The following is a 22,937-nucleotide window of genomic DNA, read 5'->3' on the forward strand; positions in this document are numbered from 1 at the left end:
GTTAATTGATTCTAATTTTATTTATAATTAATATAAGAAAATTTTGTACTAACACGGATTTTTTAGGTTTTTCAATTAAAATTTTAAAGAATTATTTTCGTTTTTTAAATTTCATTATTAAAGGAATCTATCAATCTAATCCTAAAATGAATAAAAAATCCTCTTTCTTTATTTTTTTCCCTCTATATTGTCCTCTCCACCTTAATTTTTCATTCATTTCTAAAAATTAGATTTATTCTTTGCCCAACCTATGTTTTGCACATTCAATTTTTTTCTAAAACAAGTGTTTTTGTCCATTCACACCTTAATCCGCCCATGTTACAGCCATTTTTTTAAGTCAAAATTACTCCACTATCCCTACAGTAAACCTCACAAACTTCCGCGCTCAATACGAAGAGATCTTTTTGACACATAGTCGATGGAAGACTCACCACTTGCCACATGTCAACGTGTTATTAGCCAGTCAAACATCAGCTCCTCTTAGCTACTTAAAACCATACCACCAGAAAACCCACCTAATAAATTACATCATTTAAAAGATTTTTAAGTCCGTGTCATTTAGACTAGAAGGAACAAGTTCAATTGGTTGTAACACAAATCCTATTTGGTTACATTCTTCCTTTAGAAGTTTTACGTGAGAATTCCCATGGGACAATATACCACAACAGCTTCTCCACTTCCTGTAAATTTTGACGCAGACTTTTCTAGCTACCTCTACCATTTTGATGTTTAAATCACCAAGGGCAGCATCTCCAAACATTGACATTCGCAGGTCAAAATTTCGATTCATGAGTGCTGCAAGTTTAGATTTGTCATTTTCTTCTAATGCCTTTCTTCCTTCTTTTGCTAAATTTGCAACTTCTTTCATTGATGATACAATGAACTCTTCACCATTAAGCCACCTTTGCCTTACTTGACTATGAACCTTCCCAGAATCACTAGGATTCTCAGCATAGATTAGATGCAGAGGTCGGAGGAGATTCATATCCAAAGGCTCATAAACTCCATGTCCCAGTTTATCCATGTTTTCCTTGCTGAAATCCATGTAAACTAGACCCCCATAGACTTGTGCGACACGATCCTGAAGACCAGCAACTATGCCTAGCTCATTCTCTGCTGCGAGGACAAGGCCGGGCCTCACCTCAACCTTGATTAGATGACGGACATCATAGAAATCAAGAAGGCAATTTAAGGCAGCACAGACAATTGCACTAGAACCTGAAAGTCCTGTCTGACGAGGTATATCAGTATCATAAGAGAGAGTGAAATTCTTCTCAGTGAGAGTAATGGCATTCTCCTTGCAGTAATTGTGGAAAACCTTGCAAATCGCCATAAGCAACCGCACTCAACCTATTCACCAATTGAGGAAGAGAGGTGAAGCGGACGAAATCGTGAATAGGATGCGGTTGAATTAAGAGGTCGTTGGAAGGGTGGAGGGTGACGGTGGCGGAGAAATTGGCGAGGCTGAGAGAGATTGTGTTGCCGTAATACACGTCGCTTGGGTTGCCGAGAAGCCCCACACGCGCGTAAGCCTTGTGCTTTATAACACCCTCGCCTTCCATTGCTATTTTCTCTCTTTCAGTCTTTTGTTTCAATGCTAGTCTCGAACCTGATCACTTGGGTTTGAGTTATTGCTCCTTAACAAAGAGTACCAATTCTCTGAATTTGAAAATACTTAAAACTACCAATTGTTGGATTGGAAAAAAAATAGTGGGAAATTGTGATTTATATTAAGATAGAGCAATATTATATTTATTATGTAGTATCAAGTAATATTTTCAAGTTTTGATATTAAAAGTAAATGATAAGTAAGAAATATCAAAGATTTATTTTTATATTAAAAAAGAAAGTATATATGTGTTTCTTGAAGATAAAAGTAATTTGATTTGAAGTATAAAGTTTGTTGTAATTTGAATTAGATTGATTTTATTTTATCTTTCAGTTCAATTCAAAATCCAATCTGAAGTTGCGACGATAATTAGATGGATTTATTTAACTTTTAGAAAAATAAAAATTATAATTTTAAAAAGACAAGTATTTTTAATTGATAAAATAAATAAATAAAACTTAAATGATTCTGAAATATTAAATTAATAAAAATCGTATTCGAAAGATTTAAATCTTTCGAAGACAATTTTGATTAATTTAATTTTTTTAAAATTAATTTAACTATTTACTCCCATGATATATAATACATAATAAATAGGGTAAAAAACGTAAACAAGCCAAGGAGAGAACAATTTGACACAAATAAGTCAAAGCAAAATCTGATTCATCAATCAACCAAAGTACATTTCTATGTAGTTCGAACCAATTTGGTTCGAACTCAGTTTTCATGTAATTCGAACCAATTAGGTTCGAATTACACATTGTAAACGTTTGCCACATAATTCGAACCAATTAGGTTCGAACTCCAACTCTATAATTCGAACCAATTAGGTTCGAATTACACACATTAAGTAATTCGAACCAGCTTGGTTCAATTTACACAGACCATATTTCGTACTAGGTTGGTTCGAATTAGTGAGGACTAGACCTGTATATATATGATGTGAACGTGAGTTGCTATCATTAGAGGGGAGGTAAGATGGCTAGTGAGGAGAGTTTTGTAGTGTTGGTTCACCACAGAGGATCCATTAAGAGGAAAACTCGTTCCGGTGTGAAGTTCACTGATAAGAATCCTCTCTGTATTATCGTCAGGCCTAAGACGAGGTATGAGGACCTTGTTAGCTCTGTACTGCTAAAACTTGGTCTAGAAGGTGTGAAACGGGTTAAGAAGTTTTTTATCGAATTCCAATCACGGTGCTCCAGGAAACCGTAAAGTACGATTGTTTCACAATTGGGAGTGATGATGACTTGCAGGTCATGTTTCATTGTCGCTGGTAGTTTCCAGAGGTGAGGACACCAGAACTGTTGGCAAAGTTGGTTGACGTGGTGTCCAGCTCGGGGGGTTCGAACCGGAATACCACCACTTTAGCCATGGTAGCCGGTTCTAGCTCCAGACCAGCCGTTGCATCTTCCTCCGTCCCTGCGTACGAGCCACTCGTCCAACCTGTTGCCTCCCCTTCGTTCGCTGTTGATCTCAACGGCAGTGTAGGCGACGAGGTCGGAAAAGGGGAATATCTGCGGACCTCTTTACAGTGTGTTGTACCGGCAGGTAGGGGTGCACAGACCCGGCCCGGCCCGGTCCCGAACACTTTAGGAACTAATTTGGAGTGATTTCATCGGGTTTAGGGTTGGGTACGGGTCTCAAAAATAGACCCGACCATTATTTTGGGTCGGGTCCGGGCCATAGCTCGGGTCACCCGAAGTCGGCCCGGTGGCCCGGTCATCAAACACAATTAATATTTTGTGTTATTAGTGATGGATCATGACTATTCTTACGTGGAATTTAAGTATTGTAAACCTTAATATTTTGTGTTATTAGTCATTATAAGACTATAAGTTAATGTTTTATGTTTAGAATGCATAAGATTTTAGACTAATACATAAGATTGTGTTATTTGTATTGATTTAAATATTTGGTATTATTAGACAATATTAGTATTGATTGTGGTTATGCTTTAATATTGATTGTGGTTATGCTTTAATTTTGAAGAATTGTTGGTTCTTGTTATATTTTTCTAAGTGAATTTTCCCATGTTAACTAATGGTTGGAGCCTTGGAAATTTGGATATTTTTACATGCTAGTTTACAAGAAGGTATCAACATAATGTAATGTTAACGGCCCGATTTTTACCCGGTTTTTATCCGGTATAATTGTGGCTCGAAAGTGTATTGGTTTCATCGGGTCTAGGGCCGGGTTCGGGTCTAATAAATAGACCCGGTGTATATTTCGGGTCGGGTCTGGGTCACATCAAACCCGGCTTCACCCGGCCCCTGGGTCACATCAAACCCGACTTTACCCGGCCCATGTGCACCCCTACCAGCTGGGGTTGGAGATGGATTATTGAATGATCCAGAGGACGATGATGTCGAGCCGAATATGATTGCTGATGACAGTGGCGATGATGTTGGAGCAAGTGAGCCTGTTAGGGCGGGCGGTGGTTCTAGCTTTGGCACGCAGCAGTACCCTCCACATTTTTCCTCTTTGGACTTGGATGCAATGAGGCAGGAGGGGGTTCCTGGGCAGCCGACTGGATTTGGCGCTAGAGATGCTGAAGGGTCTGTTGGTCTGACAGAGTTTCAGGTTGGTCAGCAATTTCCGGATAAAGAAGAGACCCTCTTAAGTGTCAAGACTTACAGCATCCGTCGAGGGGTACAGTACAAGGTCGTGGAGTCTAACTATTGCCGGTATGTGGGCAAGTGTTCTGAGTTCGGCAATGGGTGCACATGGTTGATTCGGCTTAGTCTTCGACAGCGAAAGGGAGTTTGGGAGGTCAAACGTTACAACAGACCGCATACTTGTCTCGCCACCTCCATTTCCAGCGACCACAGGAGTTTGGATTACCATGTGATATCGGCATTCACTATGCCAATGGTTAGGGCTGATGCATCCATCAGCATCAAGGTGCTCCTAAATGCCACCGCCACACACTTTGGGTTTAGGCCGACTTACAGGAGGGTCTGGTTGGCGAAGCAGAAGGCTGTTGCCCTCATCTATGGTGACTGGGATGAGTCATACAATGAGCTCCCAAGGTGGGTGTTAGGAGTCCAGTTGACGATGGCTGGTACTGTTGTAGTCCTAAAGACGAGCCCTGTTCGTGTCGGTGGAGAGTTGGACGAGTCTCGAGCTTATTTTCACAGACTATTCTGGACGTTTCTACCGTGTATCAAGGCATTCCGTCATTGCAAGCCCCTAATTAGTATTGACGGCACCCATCTGTATGGCAAGTATGGGGGAACGTTGCTTTTCGCGATTGCACGGGACAGGAACTCCAACATACTCCATGTTGCATTCGCATTAGTCGAGGGTGAGAATGCTGAGTCGTGGCCCTTCTTTCTCTCCCACCTGCGTGAGCATGTGACACCGCCGCCGGGTCTGCTGGTTATCTCGGATAGGCATAACGGCATCAAGGCCGCGCTTGAGGCTCCTGACGGAGGCTGGTTACCTCCGTCTGCATACCGGGCATTCTGCATTCGACATGTTGCGGCAAATTTTGCCCTCACCTTCAAGGGCAAAGACGTAAGGAGCCTACTTGTGAATGCGGCGTACGCTAAGACCGAGGTCGAGTTCCATTACTGGTTTGATATTCTTAGGTCCGAAGACCCGGCAATGTGTGACTGGGTGAACCGGATTGAGTATTCGTTGTGGACACAGCATTGTGATGAGGGGCGTAGATTCGGACACATGACGACGAATATATCTGAGTGTGTGAACTCGATCCTCAAGGGTGTCAGAAACCTTCCTGTGTGCTCGCTAGTGAAGGCAACATACGGAAGGTTGGCCGAATTATTTATTCGCAAAGGGAGAGAAGCTGAGGCGCAGCTGGGAACCGGACAACAATTTAGTCAGCACTTGGTGAAGTGTATAGAGGCCAACTTGAAGACGGCTAGGTGCTTCACGGTTACTGTGTACGACAGAGATAACTCTGAGTTCACCGTCGCAGAGACAACTCCGACTGGTTCTTTCTCACTGGGTAGCTACAGAGTCTCGCTTGCATCTCAGACATGTGACTGCGGATACTTCCAGGCACTTCATTTCCCGTGTCCCCTTGCACTGGCATGCTGTGCCTACGCACGACTTACATGGGAGCCTTACGTCCACCAAGTATATCGTCTTAGTTCGGTCTTTAGTGTGTATCGGATGGGTTTCACACCTCCCATTCCGGAGGGTTTCTGGCCACCATATGACGGGCCGACTGTCATCCCTGACCCCAATAAGAGGCGTGCGAGAGAGGGTCGTCCGAGGTCCACTCGGATACGGACCAATATGGACGAGGCAGATCCGAACCGGCCAAAGAGATGTGGGCTTTGTCGGCAGCCCAGCCACACACGTCGGAGTTGCCCACAGCTCTGAGGAGCAGAGCACACACGGGGGCATGATTAGGTGTATTGGTGACTTTGGTACTTTTGTTGTTTCAATTTCACGTTTAGATTCCACTATTATCGGTTTTCTTACTTGTAGTTGGTGACTAATAGAATTTGTTAACTTTAGTGTGATGTACTTTGAATGGGATTTTAGTTAATGAATATGTTCTGTCTCCGCAGTTTTAAACGAAATGTATGTCTAATGCACACCGGAATAAATAACTGTGCGAGTTTATTAAGCCATGATGCAGAAACTATGTTCGTAACTTAAATTGCTGTGTGGAACGAATTCTTAGTAATTCGAACCATATTAGTTCGAATTACTTGGTGGCTATTTCTTCACTCTAATTCGGACATAATTGGTTCGAATTATAGAGTTGGAGTTCGAACCTAATTGGTTCGAATTATGTGGCAAACGTTTACAATGTGTAATTCGAACCTAATTGGTTCGAATTACATGGAAACTGAATTCGAACCAAATTGGTTCGAACTATATAAAAATGTGCTTTGGTTGATTGATAAATCAGATTTTGCTTTGACTTATTTGTGTCAAATTGTTCTCTTCTTGGCTTGTTTAGGTTTTTTACCCTAATAAATATATTATAAATAAAGTCTTAAATTTGATTAAAAAAAAATTCCAATCTTCTGAACAATAAGATAAGATCCAATAAATCTTGAAATCATATAATCCATCAAATCTCATAAATCAAATTAAACCCTCAAAATTTGCAATTTGAAAATAAAATCTTTGATTATTTCATCTCAAATCTAAAACTCTGATACAAACCCCACCAAATCGTCTTAGTAATTCTAATTCTAATCATAACAAAAACATTCATAACCAATAAAATACTGCCACGTGTCCATACGAAAAAATTATCATCACTCGTTCATTATAAATTGAGACTCAAGCACCTTTCAACTCATCGTTTTCTAAAACGCTCTTTTCGTTCTCTCTTCAATTAGGAGAAAAAAGAAAGGGGGAAAAAGAACAACGAAATTAGGGTTAGGATTTTAGCCCTCTTTCTTCTTCGTGTAAATCTAATTCAGCAAAGAATCTCTCTTTTCTTCTTCAATCGATAATAAATGGCGTCAACGAAGAAGATCACTTTGAAAAGTTCCGATGGCGAGGCGTTTGAGGTTGACGAGGCAGTGGCTCTCGAATCGCAGACGATCAAGCACATGATCGAAGACGATTGCGCTGACAGTGGAATTCCTCTTCCAAACGTCACCAGCAAGATCCTTGCGAAGGTGATTGAGTATTGCAAGAAGCACGTCGATGCTGCTGCTTCCGAGGAGAAGCCATCCGAGGAGGATCTCAAGATGTGGGATGCTGAATTCGTTAAGGTCGATCAGGCCACGCTCTTCGATCTTATTCTGGTGAGTTTTCAATTCTCGGCGTTCGTTCTTTGGAACTATTGGTCTTGAATTCTTGCGTTTGATTTCATAATTTGGGTATTAGGGTTTTTGAATTTGGGATTTTTGTTAGGTGTTTAGTTACTTTTGATTTTGTTTTATTTATATGTTTGATTGTTCTGGGTTTTGAAACTTGGGAGCTGTGGTTTTTTCTTTGAGATTCGGGATTTTTGTAAATTTAGGTTTATCTGATTTGTTGATTATTACGATTAACAATTTGGTGTGCATTCTGTTAATGAGGGTTAGGTCTATAATTAAGCTGGGTTCCGAGTTAGTATGTAGTCACAAGTATCATATGGCTATTTCCTAATTGTTGTTAATTTGTTGAAATTGTTAATGGTGTTAGTAGTCTTTGCTGTAGTTACCTTGAGTAATTGAGATTATTGATTAATAATGATGATTATTGGGTTAACCTTGAATTGTGAAATTTTGGTTCTTTCAGGCTGCAAACTACTTGAACATCAAGAGCCTCTTGGACCTTACTTGCCAGACAGTGGCAGACATGATCAAGGGCAAGACTCCGGAGGAGATTCGCAAGACGTTCAATATCAAGAATGACTTCACGCCGGAGGAGGAGGAGGAGGTCCGCCGCGAAAACCAGTGGGCATTTGAATGATGATGATCTGCTGCTTCTCCTGCTGCATGCTTAGCTTCTCAGATTGGTGCCCTGTGGTTCCATTTATGCTATAGTTGCTAGTTTTACTTTGATGGTTTATCTTGTTTTCCCTATTTTTGTTATGTCAATGTTGGTGACTTGGTGACAAGACTTTCTCTTATTTGGATCTTGAAATTGTAAGTATTTGGTTATGGTGGAGGAATGATTTGTTTCTGGGTACCATGTTTTAATGTTCAATTCTTTGCCAAGCTTTTTTCTTCTGAGAAAAGAATTACTTTCTTATTCGTGTTGCTTGCTTTGAATACATAACACCGAAAACTGTCATTAACGGTTCCAATATAATCCAATTTTCTATCATGATTATATCAATAGGTATATAAAATGTTCACTTGTTTGAACCAACTTATGGATTTAGCTCCCTAGATTCCTTTACTTACTTCAGCACTTAGCACCTGTACATAACCATTTTGACAAACTCAGATTATAATATCATTCAATAATTATTGTATTTGTTTCTTCACATGCAAACACAGAATATATTATGCATCTGAAATTTCTCGAACTATCTTCTTAAGAATCTTCTTTGGTTCACATTGTAAAGTAGACAAGTTTTAGTAAATCTAAACAAAATTCATAGACATATTACAGATTAAAAAAACATTGGTAGGAGAAAAGAGAAACCAAAATATACTCAACATGATCTGATATAAGACACATTCAAGTTACTATTAAGAGAAATTTTTAAACTTCTTTAAAGTAATAAATACATTGAAACTTTAAGTTTTATAAATTTTGTATTGTCTCATTTGTAAATAGATATCAATCTAGTTCCGAAGAAGATCCTTCAGAGACTTTTTCCTCTTGAACAACTCAAAGACCTGCTCTTTTCTATGAAACTATGATGCAGAGAGAGAGAAGAGAAATTGAATCTGATATTTTGTATTATTGTTCTAAATTGTTAGTTGTACAATTTTGATAGTTCAGATATTAGCTAATGGCAGTAGCTTGTGGATTGAGTAAACCAGATTTGGATGATTCTGTTTTGACAGTTATAACAAAAGTTTATTTTTCTGATTCTGTTAAGCTAATGCTACTCTCCACAAAATCAATCTAAAAGCTTATAAAATTTTGTTGGGGTTTATTTCAAAACGTATTCTACAACATATTAAAATTTGAAGAGTTTCTGATATCTCTAACTATTGTGGACAGGCTTCTCAATTTTGTATGATTATGAATATCAAGATGACATTGAGTTTGTATTTGAATGTGTAATTTCTCATGCTCAACAAAACCATTCATTCAGTTCAATTTTAATGTTTAATAAAAAAATTTACACAATTATCAAATCAGAATTAGTTTACATTTTGTTGTATATATAGTAGTTGCATCATAATAGTTAACTTTGTGATTCTTCATTCTACTTCAGCAAGCAAATCTATTCTCATATTTTCTTTCTCTGCCTCTCTTCTCTCACTGTCTTCTACTCTCTTTTAAACCTTCACAACTCAAGATTTTTTATATATATAAAATATTCCTCTTTTAAAGGGAAAAAAAAACACAAATAGTTCATAATTTCACTTAGCATAGCATAATACATCATAATACAGAGTTCACACAATACTACTTATAATATTACAAGGCGTATATTTCTGTGAAGATATCTTCATGTGAAATTGTACTGTGAACTGTTAGATGATTTCATATATTTTATTTAATATATTTGGCTGAATCATCTAATGGTTCCTAATACTATCTTCACAGAATAACCACCTTACAAACCATACAAACCAATACCTAAGCAATACTAATAGTGTTTTTGCTTAACACAAAACACAATTGTTAGAAGCCAACAATTTTTTTCTTTATATTTGAGTTAATACTAGCTAATTTTTATTTAGAAATGTTGGCCTTCTATCATTCTTAACTAAATACTACCACTTCTGCGAAGCTTATTTTTGCCCTTTTTCTCATTTGGATCCTTCTTGGAACCCATTTCAACTATCTGCAAGCAATCAAGGGACATTAATTTTAAAGTGTTGCAAACAAGCTACAGTTTCAAAAAATATAGATGCATTACTACTGTTACTAGTTTGGTCATTTTTTCTGGTGTCATATTAGTCTGGTCATTTATATTTGAGAACATATTGCTTTCTAATACCATAATAAAAATATGCTTCTTTTATGTATGTCAAACATTTTTTTTACTTTTGATATATACCTGTGTTTATTGCTTGATCAATGTCAATCACATAACAACATATATTGATATACAAGATAAGATACAAATACTATAATATGGGCTTTTGTGGAGATATCTTTATAATAGTATTAAAAAATTTAGATATTTCAAGAATATAAATATTCTATCAATTTTAGTCATTAATCTCAATGATAAAATTTATATATAGTATAAAAAGCATTTCACATGTACCATAATTTTTTTAAATATTTTAGTATTTTTAGTTATTGATTTTGATCATAAAATATATACATGGTCAAAACTAATAACTAAAAATACTAGAATACAACTTAAAATCATAATACATAAAGAATGCATATTTTGTATATATAATTGACATCAACGACTAAAATTATATAAATCACTAATTATTCTTGAAATACCTCACTCTTCTAATAGTATGTATCATGATAATATTATGACCTAGAAAAGGTCGTAACTTGTGAGTTGAACTACAAAGATTTACATTGAAAAAGTTTTAAAGATTTTAATTATAATAGAAAGGTCTTTGAAATTGAGAAATTACACCACATTGGTTTACCTGTATCGAGTTATACATCACACTGAGTGATTTGATACATACTCTTTTATATTAAACTAGACGAAACAATGTTATTTTAGTTTTAATTCTAAATGTTTGACGAAATGATATCATTTTTTCAATTATTTAGCATCAAATTTAAAGAATTCTCTCGTTTCGTCTAGTCTAACAAAAAAAATATGTATCAAATCATTCACAATTTGAGAAATAATTTAACGAAAAGACAATTGAAGACTAATGTGATGTAATTTTTTAATCTCAAACATATTTATAATATAATTGAGATTTTAAAAATATTTTTAATACAAAAATTAATAATAGAGACCACCTTAAAATTTAATTCTGTAAGTCGTTTTCGTGCATATTATGATACACATTTTTAAATATTGTTTAACAAGATATACCTTTTTGGAATATCTATTCCAACATAAAAGACGCACATACTAAAGGAGGCAGAAAAATGTATTAGTAATAAGGCAAACTTATATAATAAACAAAATGATCGTATATAAAAATTAAATATTAATAAATACAATTAATACTATACTTATTTTCTAGGTACAAATATAATTTACTAAATTAAAATATTAAAATAATTATAAATTATATCTTATACTTATTATGCAAATAGCTTTTAAAAAAATATATTTTGGTTGTATTTCAAATTCATATATAAAATTTCGATTATTTTCTTTTATTAATATTCACAAATACGCACCATTTTCTAAAAAACTTGTGTATTTTTTAATTTTTTTAAATTGTCCTTATATGTGTTGTTGAGTGAGGTCTTTTAAATACATATATTGTATATTATTATTTTTATCCTTCCTTTGTTATTATATATGACAGTACAATGAACTTCTTCAAGTTTTATTTTTTAAATATTTTCAGTATAAGAAAACTTTTGAAATGAAAATTATTTTTTTTAATCCAATCAATTTTTCGAATGTTTTCTAAGATTATTGACATAAAAATTCAGTGATTATCTGTTTTAAGCCGCTAATAATAGATAGTATTTGTTAAATCAACTTATATATATTATACAAGAATTCTTTATACAAATGCATAGTGTTTCTTCTTTATCTTTTTTCCATGTATATATATTCATTATTCTTTTTTTCTTATGGTTTGACAAATAATCAAACAATATATAGTTTTGGAAAATCATTCTTCAAATGAGTTATATTGCAAAAGAAGCATCAATTTTTAAAGATCAGACAATGATACATATAGAAATCATATTTTAAAATAAACAATTAGGAATAAAATATATTCATTTTATTTAAAATTCATATTTATTTATCTACATATATCATGTATTTAATCATGGATCTGGACAGTATCACAATAACAAGGCATTCATAAGATAAATGTACCACTATCATATATCTAAAATAGTTATTATTATTATTATTATTAAAAATTTAGCTAATATGTGCCCTTAGAGTATATGATAAATTTAGTATTAGTAGAAGGTTTTAAATTCTTTCTTTTAATAAATACATTGAAAACTTAAGGGTACGTTTTCATTTTTAGTGTTTTATATTTTTTTGATTTTGTGAAGGAATGAATAAAAACAGTGAAAACAATAAAATCATATTTTCTCATTTTCTGTTTTCATTTTCACTTTCTTCATAAAATTCAGAAAATAAAAAAATTAAAAATGAAAACAGAAAAAAAACCGCAAATCAAACGTACCCAAATTTTTCGTATTTTCAATAAAATTTTTCTCAATTTTATAATCTTAACACTTGCTCTTATATATTATCATCTGTGTTTATCCATTTTATGCCCTAAGAACATATGCTAAAAAAAATTTAAAATTTTCAATACATTTATTTTGTATCTATTAAATTAAAAAATTTAAAGTCTTTTTCTAATGGTAAGCTTATCATGTTAGCTAAACTCTTATCGAATAACTAAAAATCAGTTATTTTCAATGAGTATTATCAACCATTTTTTTGAAATAATTTTTTTATTCTTATATTCATCATCTCTTTAAATTTTAAATTTTAAATCATAAATTATAAATCATAAATTCTAAATTTTAAATTCTAATTAATTTGTCCAAAAATAAAGGTTAAAAAGTTAATTTTCTAATTAAAAATAGATTAATATTGACTAATTAAAAATCAATCTCTATACTTATTATTATTGTTGTTATTGCCATGAAATTGATATTTTATATACTAAAATAAATGTAAAATCACATGAATTAGCAAATGAATAAGTCTAAGAGTAATATAGAAGGAAAATATCATAGTTTTCAAATAATCCAAGAATAACTAATTAGAAAAGATTTAAAAAACATAAAAGAGAAAGAGACGGAGAAAGAAAAACAAACTTGTTGTTGATTCTGTCTTCTGAGTCTATTGTTCTCTGCTATTAACTCTTTAACTTTTTGTTGCAGCTCATGTGTATAAGCCTATATCAACATCAAATTAAAATAAGTAAATCAAAATCATTAATGTTTAACAAATTAAATAGTGATGAGAAAAAGGGCTTTGAAAAAGTTTAAACACCATTTGATGTCAACTGCAATGCTATAATTTAACTTTAATTATTAGATTGAATAAACCTTATTAGTAGCGCTATAATTTAAAGCTATGTTGACTAGCATAAAAAAATTAAATTGACTTTAATTAAAAGTAATAATAAATATAGTTGTTAGAAAAATCTTAACAATATATTTTAAAAAACAAAGTTTCATTAATAAAATTAAACAGTTAAATTTACAATATTTAATTAGTAAGGAAGAACCAATGTTTAATTAAATAACATTAGATAATTTTTTTGACTGTCAAATTATTTTTTAAATTTATTTTTTTAAGAATTTAGAATTTATTATTTTTATTTATTTCTTACCTATGTTTTAGTACATTCGAGTATGGCGAATCAAGCATGGATCTGAATTTTATTTAAGAATTTAATATTTAATCAATAAATTTGCTGTATACTCACATGTACTCACACAAAGTAAATTTACACTTAGAATATTTGTTCAAATAAATGAGTGAGATAGTCACTCACCATCTGATTTCATAGTTTAAAAGTTAGAATTTAAGAAAAAAAAATTAAATTAAAAAAATTTAGTTCCTAATTAAACTCTGTTAAAATGTCACCAAAAAAATACCTTTGTTAAAATAAAAATAAAAAATTTTTCACTAATAATAATTTTAAAAATGTCACAAGGCACTTCTTTAAAAAGAACACACACAGACTGTTAATAAATGGTTTATACCTGTTTCCTAGCTCTTGATCTAGCAGCAGATTCACGATTCTTCATCATGCGTTTTGATATGTTTTCACAGATCCTCTTTCTCCGAAGAAGAGAGGACAAAGAATCAAAACGGGGAAGAAGTTCGTTGTTGTTAGCACAGATTTGCTGGTTTTGCAGATGAGGTTGCTGGTTTTGCAGATGAGGCTGCACGTTAGTGAGTGGAACACCAGAAAAACTCAAGCTGAGAGTAGTGACAACTGGAGGCGGAGGAGGTGGAGGAAGAGGATGAGTATGGTGAGTTTGCATCAACGTATGTTCCATGGACATACTGCTGCTGCTTTTGTTTGAAGTCGAAGATGATGAGAACGAAGAACGAGAGGAACTTGAAGACTCTGACGATGGAGACATTTTTTTGTTTCTTTTTTCTTTTTCTGGTGATAATAATGAAACTGCCAAATAGCAAACATTTCTATTTATAAATGGTGGGATCAGATAATTAAATTAAAGTACACATTATCTATTTGGAAATATTAATGACTTGAAAATGACATATCTAATTAGACAAGATCTTTTGTTGTGTAGTTTTGTTTTTTTATGTAATAATTTATCAAAAATATTATGAACACATTAAAATTAATTATAAAAATCAATCACTATATGTTTATATGTATGTATAATTATATATAATTTAATTTATTTTTAATATATATCTATTATTTAATGTACATTTTATACTAATAATTAATTTTAATAACCAATTTTAATGTATATATATTATGATTAATAATCTATGTTAAACAAAAACAAATGTTAATATCAATAAAGTGAAAACTAATTAATTTGATCTGCCTTTTGATTGATGTGATGTTTTTTTATCGTTTTACACTTAACTTAAATAACAACACTGCTTTTTTATAAAACAAATAATAATTGACCTTTTTTTGTTGGACTTATATCATGTGAAATAATAATATAGTTAAGGCATTATCAATTGGATGTATAAAGTTGTTACAATACTTTATATTATATTATTTAATATTGATTATCATAAATCAACATTATTGTAGGACTACTTGCGTTTAATATACTGTGATGTATTTTTGTAATGTAACACATACATTAGTAAAATAATTACAGTTTATTAATCGTTATTTTTACTATAAAATGAAATACATATCTTCAAACAAAATTATTGATCTTTCAGTCATTCTAATTCGTTAAAATAACATATACATTAAATATGATGACTAAAAACTTTAATGATTTTACTCATCACAAAGTTTTTTTTAAAAAAATCTATTTTAGAAATAGATGTCATTATTTTTCATGTTATATTATAATATTGTTTAGGTTAATCTTTAATATAAAAAGATGTTTATAATATTGATCTTTTTCAAATATAAAATAGAACTATATATCATTGATTAATTCAAGATGTGAAATGTATCATTTAGTTATTAAATTTAGGTATTTTATCTATATTTTGACTATATTTAGAACTATTATGAAATTATAAATTAAGAGTAATCTAAATAAATATTAATTATTGTATCTAATATATATTCTTTAATAAAATAATTTATTATTAGAATATTAAAAATTTTATATTTACATAAATAAATTTATTATGACGTAATAATCAAACTTTGTGTAATAGTATGATTTAGAATTTTATATATACAATCGAAATTTCTTTGAATCATTCTTAATAATATAATATAATATAATAACTCCCTAGGAATATAATATAATAGCTCTTTCTGTCAGAAGATATCTTTAGTATCAATTTTTTTACAGACAATTTGATTCTGTCATCTTGACTAACTTTAAAGTCCCAAACGCATAATAGTTATTAGTATGTGAGAGAGCTTTGAAGGTGCGGAGAGCATTGTGCCCTATGTACTCCTATATTTACAACATATAATGGAGAATTTGACGCTATATAAGGAGGACGTTCCAATTATAATCATCCACGTATTAAGTCTTGAGGACTACTTTTACGTGTAACCAATGAGAAATAGAAACATGTAAAATGATAATTGAAAAATTTAAAAGGTTAGTTTGACCAGTAATGATGGTTTTTAGATTTTCATAGCTATGTATCAGTAACGTACTCTCTTTTTTTCAGGTATTTTAAAAGAGAAAAATAAAAGTAAAAATAATATAAAAGATAAAAGTAAAACGTAGTAGAAATTATTTTTAATATAAAGATAAAAATAATATTTTAATTAAATATTAATATTTAAAATGTATTATAATATTATAGACGTATAAAAAATGTGTAAAGCATAAAATACACAAATTTTTTAATAGCAAGTACAATTAAGTCTTGCAATTTATAATATTTTTAGGTTTAAATGTCCTTCAAATAAATTGATAGGATTTATCAATTCCTTCTTTAAATTTTGAAGGCTTTAGTTATCTACTTAATAAGTCGCCAAAGGTTTAATAGTCTATTTTTTCCATGCAAAATAAAAAAAAGGTGTCCCCCACTAGCGAGCAATTCTCCTGGGCCAAATGGTGCAACAAGTACAAGTGAAGCAATTAATTGTATTGTAAGCGCTACATATATATAATTCTACATTCACATCATAACAAATATGTTTGGCTAAACTATTGCCTTAGTTGTGTTTTATAAGCTAAAGTTAAAAAGTTAGAAGAAAAAACAACCAAAAAAATTTTTCAATGCCGCCACAACAAAAGGATAAGATTTTACTTTCTTAATTTACACCACAACGTCTAATGCAGAATCCTGTTTAAGCAAGAATATGGAGAATAAAACAGCCCATTATGAAGCAACATGTATGCACAATTTCAATACTCCCTTTGTGACACTAAGTTGTTAACCCAAATTTAATTCCAAAAACAGCTAATCTAGCACCTCCTAAACCAAGTAACACCACTGGAATTTCTGTAGAGATATTAGCACCTACGAACTTTGACACAAGAACAAAGCTTTCTGAGTTTATTCCAATTTCAAACCTCAATCTAATCCCAGACTCGAAGGCACTAGTTGATTTCAATGCAGCAAACTATTTTCAAGCCTCCAATGAAGAATCGAAGACCTTCGTAAACACCAATTTGAAGATGAAGATTGGTCCGTGTAACTCATGCTTTTTTTTATGGTTTGAAATACATTAAGAAACGAAGAGAAAGTTGGTCTTAAATTCTTTTTGAAACAAGCAAAATACCAACATTTTGCTAACTGTCCATGTTTGGTTTTAGTTTAATTTTATTTTGGGTCTTATTTAATGGACTATACAAGTAGCAATATTTTATGAAAGATAGGAAGACTCGAACTCATGACTTCTTAGACTATGTCATTTAAGTTATAATTTATTGGCATACAAATAGCAATATTTGATTGATCTTTCTTTACAATGATATAGTCTCTCTTTATACAAATATTGTAATGTAAATTTCAATTTTAAATCAATTCAATTGTAAAAAATGATACCAAAAAATATTTTATTGGAATTACTCTAAAAAATTGTAATTAACACATAGGAACGTAACGTTATATGTAGGATCATCGTCATCTCTTATTGCCGGTGAGGTTCACATAAAGGCCAAAATGTCCGACGAAGACAATGAATAGAGATCGTAATGATATTATGCTTTCATTTGGAGTTGGTTAGAGGTATTTAATGAAATTATTAGGGTCCGAGTGAAATTTTAGTTAAATTTTTTATTTTTTGGTCTTGACCTTTTATAGTTAGTCTAACGAATTATATGTATTGTTCTATTTATTTTTTCACTTTTAAAAAAATTGGACAAAAGCCTTGATTTTAGTCTCTTTTTCTTTTATACCAAAAGCTTAAATAATTAGTTTTTTTTAGTAGGTGAGTAAGTGTTCTAGTTAGATTAGGAAAATTTTAAATGGGTCACCTATTTAATTTGTGGGAATGACTAGTTTAACCCGCTAGTTATTTGAATAAATCAAGTCATACCCGTTTAATATCTCGTTTTTGTAAGTCTAGTTTTAGAGATTAAAAATTCATCCAATTAAGCCAAGTAAATAGATTATTTCAAATCAATTTGTATTTGTTGAGTGGTCAATTTTTTCGTCTACTTAAGCTAAGTGTCAGAAGTTTGATTTTTATTATTTTTTATTTTTACAGGAATTTGGTTAAAAAGTTTTACTCAAGGAAAGAAAAAAAAGGCACCTATTCATTCATCTATACAAGAAGTTTCATGCTAACTGAAGTCTAAAAGTCTAGTTATGAAATTATAATAACAAAACTAATGTCTACAATAGTACGAATAGTATATAATATATTCTCATCAACTTTAGTCACCAAAAAAAAATATTCTCCTCAACTTTTAGTAGACCTTAGATTGTTAAGCTAAGCTAGTATCATCATTTTTTCATTTGGTGTATGTTCATGTGAATAATATATTTATATGTTGAAAGAAGAGACTAAACAAATAATTTTTTGAATTATCCGAACTCAACTAAATTAACCTAGTTCTAAACTAATTATATTTTTACTTGCTCATCTCTTGTATTTCAGAGTAGCCTCAAACATGAGTTACACGGAATAAGGAAAGGTTGGAAGTCTAGGGCATGGTTTTCAGATGTTATTTACACTAACAGCCACAAAGCTGACGACGAAAGGAAATTATAATCAAAGTCATCTTGCTTCCTTTTTAAAAATTGAAAAATGAAAAAATGACGCGTGAACATATCCAATAGGGGATGCACTAAGGCACATGTATGTGTTAAAAATTAAGGATACGTTTGGTTTGCGTTTTTATTTTCTGTTTTTATTGTTAGTATTTTTTATTTTTAAATTTTGTGGAAAAAGTAAAAACAACAGATAAAAACAGAAAATAGAATTTAATTATTTTTACTGTTTTTACTTTTTTTGTTTACAAAATTCAAAAAATAAAAAATATTAAAAATAAAAACAAAAAAACGCAAACTAAACGTACTTTAAAAGTTTCTTGTCATCTAAAAATATGATTTCTTAGATAAACGAAAAAATTAAATTACCCAATTATTAAGCCTAAAAGAGAAAACATGCATAAGAAAAGATTTACCAAAATTCAACCATGCTATCATTGCAGTCACAAAAAAAAAACCTATGCTATCATTGCTATGCACATATAAACAATCTTATTAAAATTTTCAGAAGAAAAGAGTATCCACACTTATTCGAATTAATGACATGACATGCCATTTCAATTATAATATAATTTCTAATTTTAGTCTTAGGTGTGTATGTAATAACGAGAGAAAACGATAAATAAATTCTTAATATTTTATCTCAAAAACAAATAAGTTATGGACTAATTAGAAAAATAAAAATACTTCTTTCTTTTTAAAATATAAGACATCTAAATCTCTCCAGATAATTTATTTGTCTTTATATATTTTTGACAATAAAATTTAAAAGCCTCATATTTTAAAAAATAAAAAATATTTTTATATTTTTAATTTGTTAAAAATTTATGTATTTTTGAATTATAAAATCAAAGACTTATTTATTTTTTTAATAAAAAAAAAAGAAATAGTAGTTTGGACCTTTGGTCTTTGACTACTCGTCCATGAATTTACTTATGTAAAATTGTAAATTATTGTTTACTAGATATGAAGCCAACCATGGCCTAATATGTTTGTTAGGAAAGCCATAACTAGAAGTCTTCTAAGTAAAGTACATATAGACATTATCGAATTCTCCAAAAGTAGATTGAGCATTATTATTTAATGTCGATAAACTCACCAATCAGAGCCTAGCTAAGAGTCTTAAAAGTTGGGATTGGAGTAAAGTCTCAGAGGTTATTATTTAGAGCCGCCAAAACGAGATTACTGGAGTTCAAATTAGCTCATCTTAAATGTTGAGTCAAAATTGAAAACACTAGTTCTACTTTTTTAACGAGCCAATAAAATATTAGTTCTATTTGATTTAATTTGTCTTAGTGATGATGAGTTAAATGAGGGTTTTTTATTTATATAAATTAAATAATTTTATTAATTATCAATTTTTATAATATCCATCATTTTTACTAAAATACATTACATATCACATTTTGTTTACCGTGTAAACAAATTAAATTTACGTTTATTTCACTGTAAACGAAATAAGGTTGAAAATGAGGTGATAGTATAACGTATACATACGTGTTCTGTAACGTCTCTATTTTATTTACACTATAAACGAAATAGGTTTAGTGATGCCTATAAAAGGGGTTTCGTTCACAGGTCCAGAAGAAGCCAAAATTCACTGTTTGGGTAACATGGATAGGCGGCGGTGTGAGGGACGGATCATCCTACACAAAGTTCGACTATTCAAATCCACCGCCACTAACATCACCAACTTCTGCGTAGAGCTTCATCACTTGTTTACACAATTCTACCATGAATGTCAAACATCAGTCGCACATGCTCGTCGTCATGTAGTTGAAACAGACGAAATCGAAAAACTCTATTTCTCATCAGGGCTAGCATCCTATACCCTATCCTTCCAATCTCTTTTCTCCCATTATGATTTAGGTGCCTCAATATTAGACTCTTCAGTCTCGACAACGAGGCAACTCGCCGTGTACGCAGCAACACGGAATTCTCACACTCAGACTTGACCCCGTTATCTCGGTTCCTCGTAAGGCAATTGGGATACACACACAACGAAATATACACTACTTGTAGACATTATGACTAGTTTGGAAAAGGTTTAGAAGGAAGTAGTGAACTTGTTGTGAAGAATACAATGGGTTGTACACCCTTTTATAACTGCTGAAAATTTGTCCTATTGTATTTCGTTTACAATATAAATGAATTAACTTTATACGCATTTCGTTCACAGTGTAAACAAAATATACACGTGTCGCTTTGTCGACCGTATTTCGTTTAAGGTGTGAACGAAATACGTGTAAAATTAATTCATTTACACTATAAATAAAATGTGAAATGCAACATATTTAAGTAAAAAATGCTGGATATTATGAAAATCGTTAATTAATAGTATTATTTAATTTATATAAATAAAAAATCCGTTAAATGAGTTGTCCCTTTTTTATTTTTTGATTTTTTAAAAGAATTTGATTAAAGAAAGTTAATCAAAAGGACAGAAAAAGTACCTAAACATTCGTATATACAACAGATTTCATACTAACTAAATTCTAAAAGTCTAATTACGAAATTACAATCACAAAGGTCTACAATAATAAGAATAGTATATAATAGAGTAAAGAATCGTTTTTATCTCTAACATTTAGGGTAAGTCCCAAAGTTATCCTTAACATTTCAATCGTTCTATTTAAATCTCTAACATTTTAAAATTGACTCTGTTAGGGATCCGTTAACAGAATTGACGGCGGGATAAAATTGAGACGATTTTGAAACGTTAGGGACTTAAATAGGACGAAAACGTTAGGGACAAAAACAATACATAAAAATAAATTTTAATTTAATTTTATCTTTTAATAATATTAATTTTTACTATACATAGTATTCAATTATTTTTTAATTACATCTAAATAAATTACACTTAATTACATTACTTTCATTTTAAATGAATTTTTTTATAATTTTAAAGAACTTTGATACATTAGAGACAAAAGGTATAATTTATATTTTATTGTATATATATTATTTTTTTCTTTTATGCAAGTTTATATTACTAAAAATCTTTAAGAGTAAAATTATAAAAAAATTAATTTATTTAAAATGAAAGTAATATGATTAAGTGTAATTTACTTAGATGTGATTAAAAAATAATTGAATACTATGCATAGTAAAAAATTGATATATTGAAGGAAAAAATTAAAATTTATTTCTATATATTATTTTTGTCCCCAACGTTTTCGTCCTATTTAAGTCTCTAACGTTTCAAAATCATCTCAATTTTGTCCCGCCGTCAATTCTGTTAACGGATTCCTAACGACACATTGAGTCAGTTTTGAAACGTTAGGGACTTAAATATAGGACTATTGAAACGTTAGGGATAACTTTGGAACTTACTCCAAACGTTGAGGACAAAAACGATACTTTACTCTATATAATATAAGCTCTCTAACTTTTATTAGACCTTGGATTGTTAAGCTAGTATCATCAATTTTGCATTTAGTGTGTGTTCATGTAAATAATATGTTTATATGTTAAAAAGAGCGGGCGAAACAAGTCAATTCTCATGTGTGTGTGTTAAAGTTTCTTGTCATCTAAAAATAAGGTTTCTTAGATAAAAGGAGAAATTAAATTACTCAATTGTTGAACATAATAGAGCAAACAAGCATAAGAAAAGATTTACCAAAACTCAACTATGCTATGCACATATAAGTCTTATATAATTTTCAGAAGAAAAGAATATCCACACCTATTCGAATTAAAGGACACAATTGACTAAATTACATGAGGGCATCATGCTTAATAACGGTATAAAAAACTTCAACCACCCTTCAATGCTACCCCCATGCACTGTATAGTCCCATCTTCAATCACCCACCAAGTCACGCACACAAACACAAATATTGAAACATAACATACAACCATATGTATCATATTGGAAGATGTTTAGGTATTCCGTTGTACTTGATCGGAACATTTGATTCCACTATTTAGAATCTTTATATTTTAAAAAATGTAAATAGCGTAGATTGATGGAAAATCCTTGATGTGAATAGCACCGGCAAGAACCCATGCTGAGCATACAACCGGTTCATACTTTGGTCAGTTTATAATGGTTCAAAATTCTCCTACTTGTCCAAACCGGCTGAAAAATAGCTCTGTTTTATATACTAAAGTTGTTTTAGCTGATATAATATTGGGTCTTTTAGTTGCATTTTTGTTGCTTTCACTGAAAATTGGCTCCAAATTTTGTGTGATGCCATGAAATAAAAAATTTTGGTAAGAAAATATTAACTACACAGATAAGTGATGAAATAGCTCAACATTTTTATTATAATATAAAATTTTTAAAAACATTTTGATTTTCAC

The 22,937-nt window shown here is 31.1% G+C and overlaps 2 protein-coding genes and 1 pseudogene across 2 annotated transcripts; 1 reads left to right on the forward strand and 2 right to left on the reverse strand.

The window, feature by feature from the left end:
• Positions 1-532: 532 nt before the first annotated feature.
• Positions 533-1,755, reverse strand: LOC127747551 (glucuronokinase 1-like; annotated as a pseudogene).
• Positions 1,756-6,895: 5,140 nt separating this feature from the next.
• Positions 6,896-8,239, forward strand: LOC107476288 (SKP1-like protein 1B). Its single transcript, XM_016096092.3, has 2 exons — positions 6,896-7,350; positions 7,829-8,239. The coding sequence occupies exons 1-2, from the start codon at positions 7,057-7,059 to the stop codon at positions 8,000-8,002; spliced, it is 468 nt and encodes a 155-aa protein (XP_015951578.1). The 5' UTR covers positions 6,896-7,056; the 3' UTR covers positions 8,003-8,239.
• A 1,377-nt stretch (positions 8,240-9,616) lies between these two features.
• Positions 9,617-14,421, reverse strand: LOC107478847 (protein FD-like). Its single transcript, XM_016098989.3, has 3 exons — positions 14,024-14,421; positions 13,127-13,207; positions 9,617-10,004 (listed from the first exon to the last, which is right to left on the reverse strand). The coding sequence occupies exons 1-3, from the start codon at positions 14,408-14,410 to the stop codon at positions 9,927-9,929; spliced, it is 546 nt and encodes a 181-aa protein (XP_015954475.1). The 5' UTR covers positions 14,411-14,421; the 3' UTR covers positions 9,617-9,926.
• Between the last annotated feature and the right edge of the window lie 8,516 nt (positions 14,422-22,937).

The sequence above is a fragment of the Arachis duranensis genome, chromosome 1 (assembly GCF_000817695.3).
Source record: "Arachis duranensis cultivar V14167 chromosome 1, aradu.V14167.gnm2.J7QH, whole genome shotgun sequence".
Taxonomy (NCBI): Eukaryota; Viridiplantae; Streptophyta; class Magnoliopsida; order Fabales; family Fabaceae; genus Arachis; species Arachis duranensis.

What these genes read in the sequence shown, in the direction of transcription:
- LOC107476288 (XM_016096092.3), top strand. Translation starts at nt 7,057, where the DNA reads ATGGCGTCAACGAAGAAGATCACTTTGAAAAGTTCCGATGGCGAGGCG. An exon ending in CGCTCTTCGATCTTATTCTG is followed by an intron (nt 7,351 to 7,828) that starts GTGAGTTTTCAA and finishes TGGTTCTTTCAG; the next exon opens with GCTGCAAACTACTTGAACAT.
- LOC107478847 (XM_016098989.3), bottom strand. Translation starts at nt 14,410, where the DNA reads ATGTCTCCATCGTCAGAGTCTTCAAGTTCCTCTCGTTCTTCGTTCTCA. An exon ending in GATCAAGAGCTAGGAAACAG is followed by an intron (nt 13,208 to 14,023) that starts GTATAAACCATT and finishes ATGTTGATATAG; the next exon opens with GCTTATACACATGAGCTGCA. An exon ending in GAAGACAGAATCAACAACAA is followed by an intron (nt 10,005 to 13,126) that starts GTTTGTTTTTCT and finishes GATTGCTTGCAG; the next exon opens with ATAGTTGAAATGGGTTCCAA.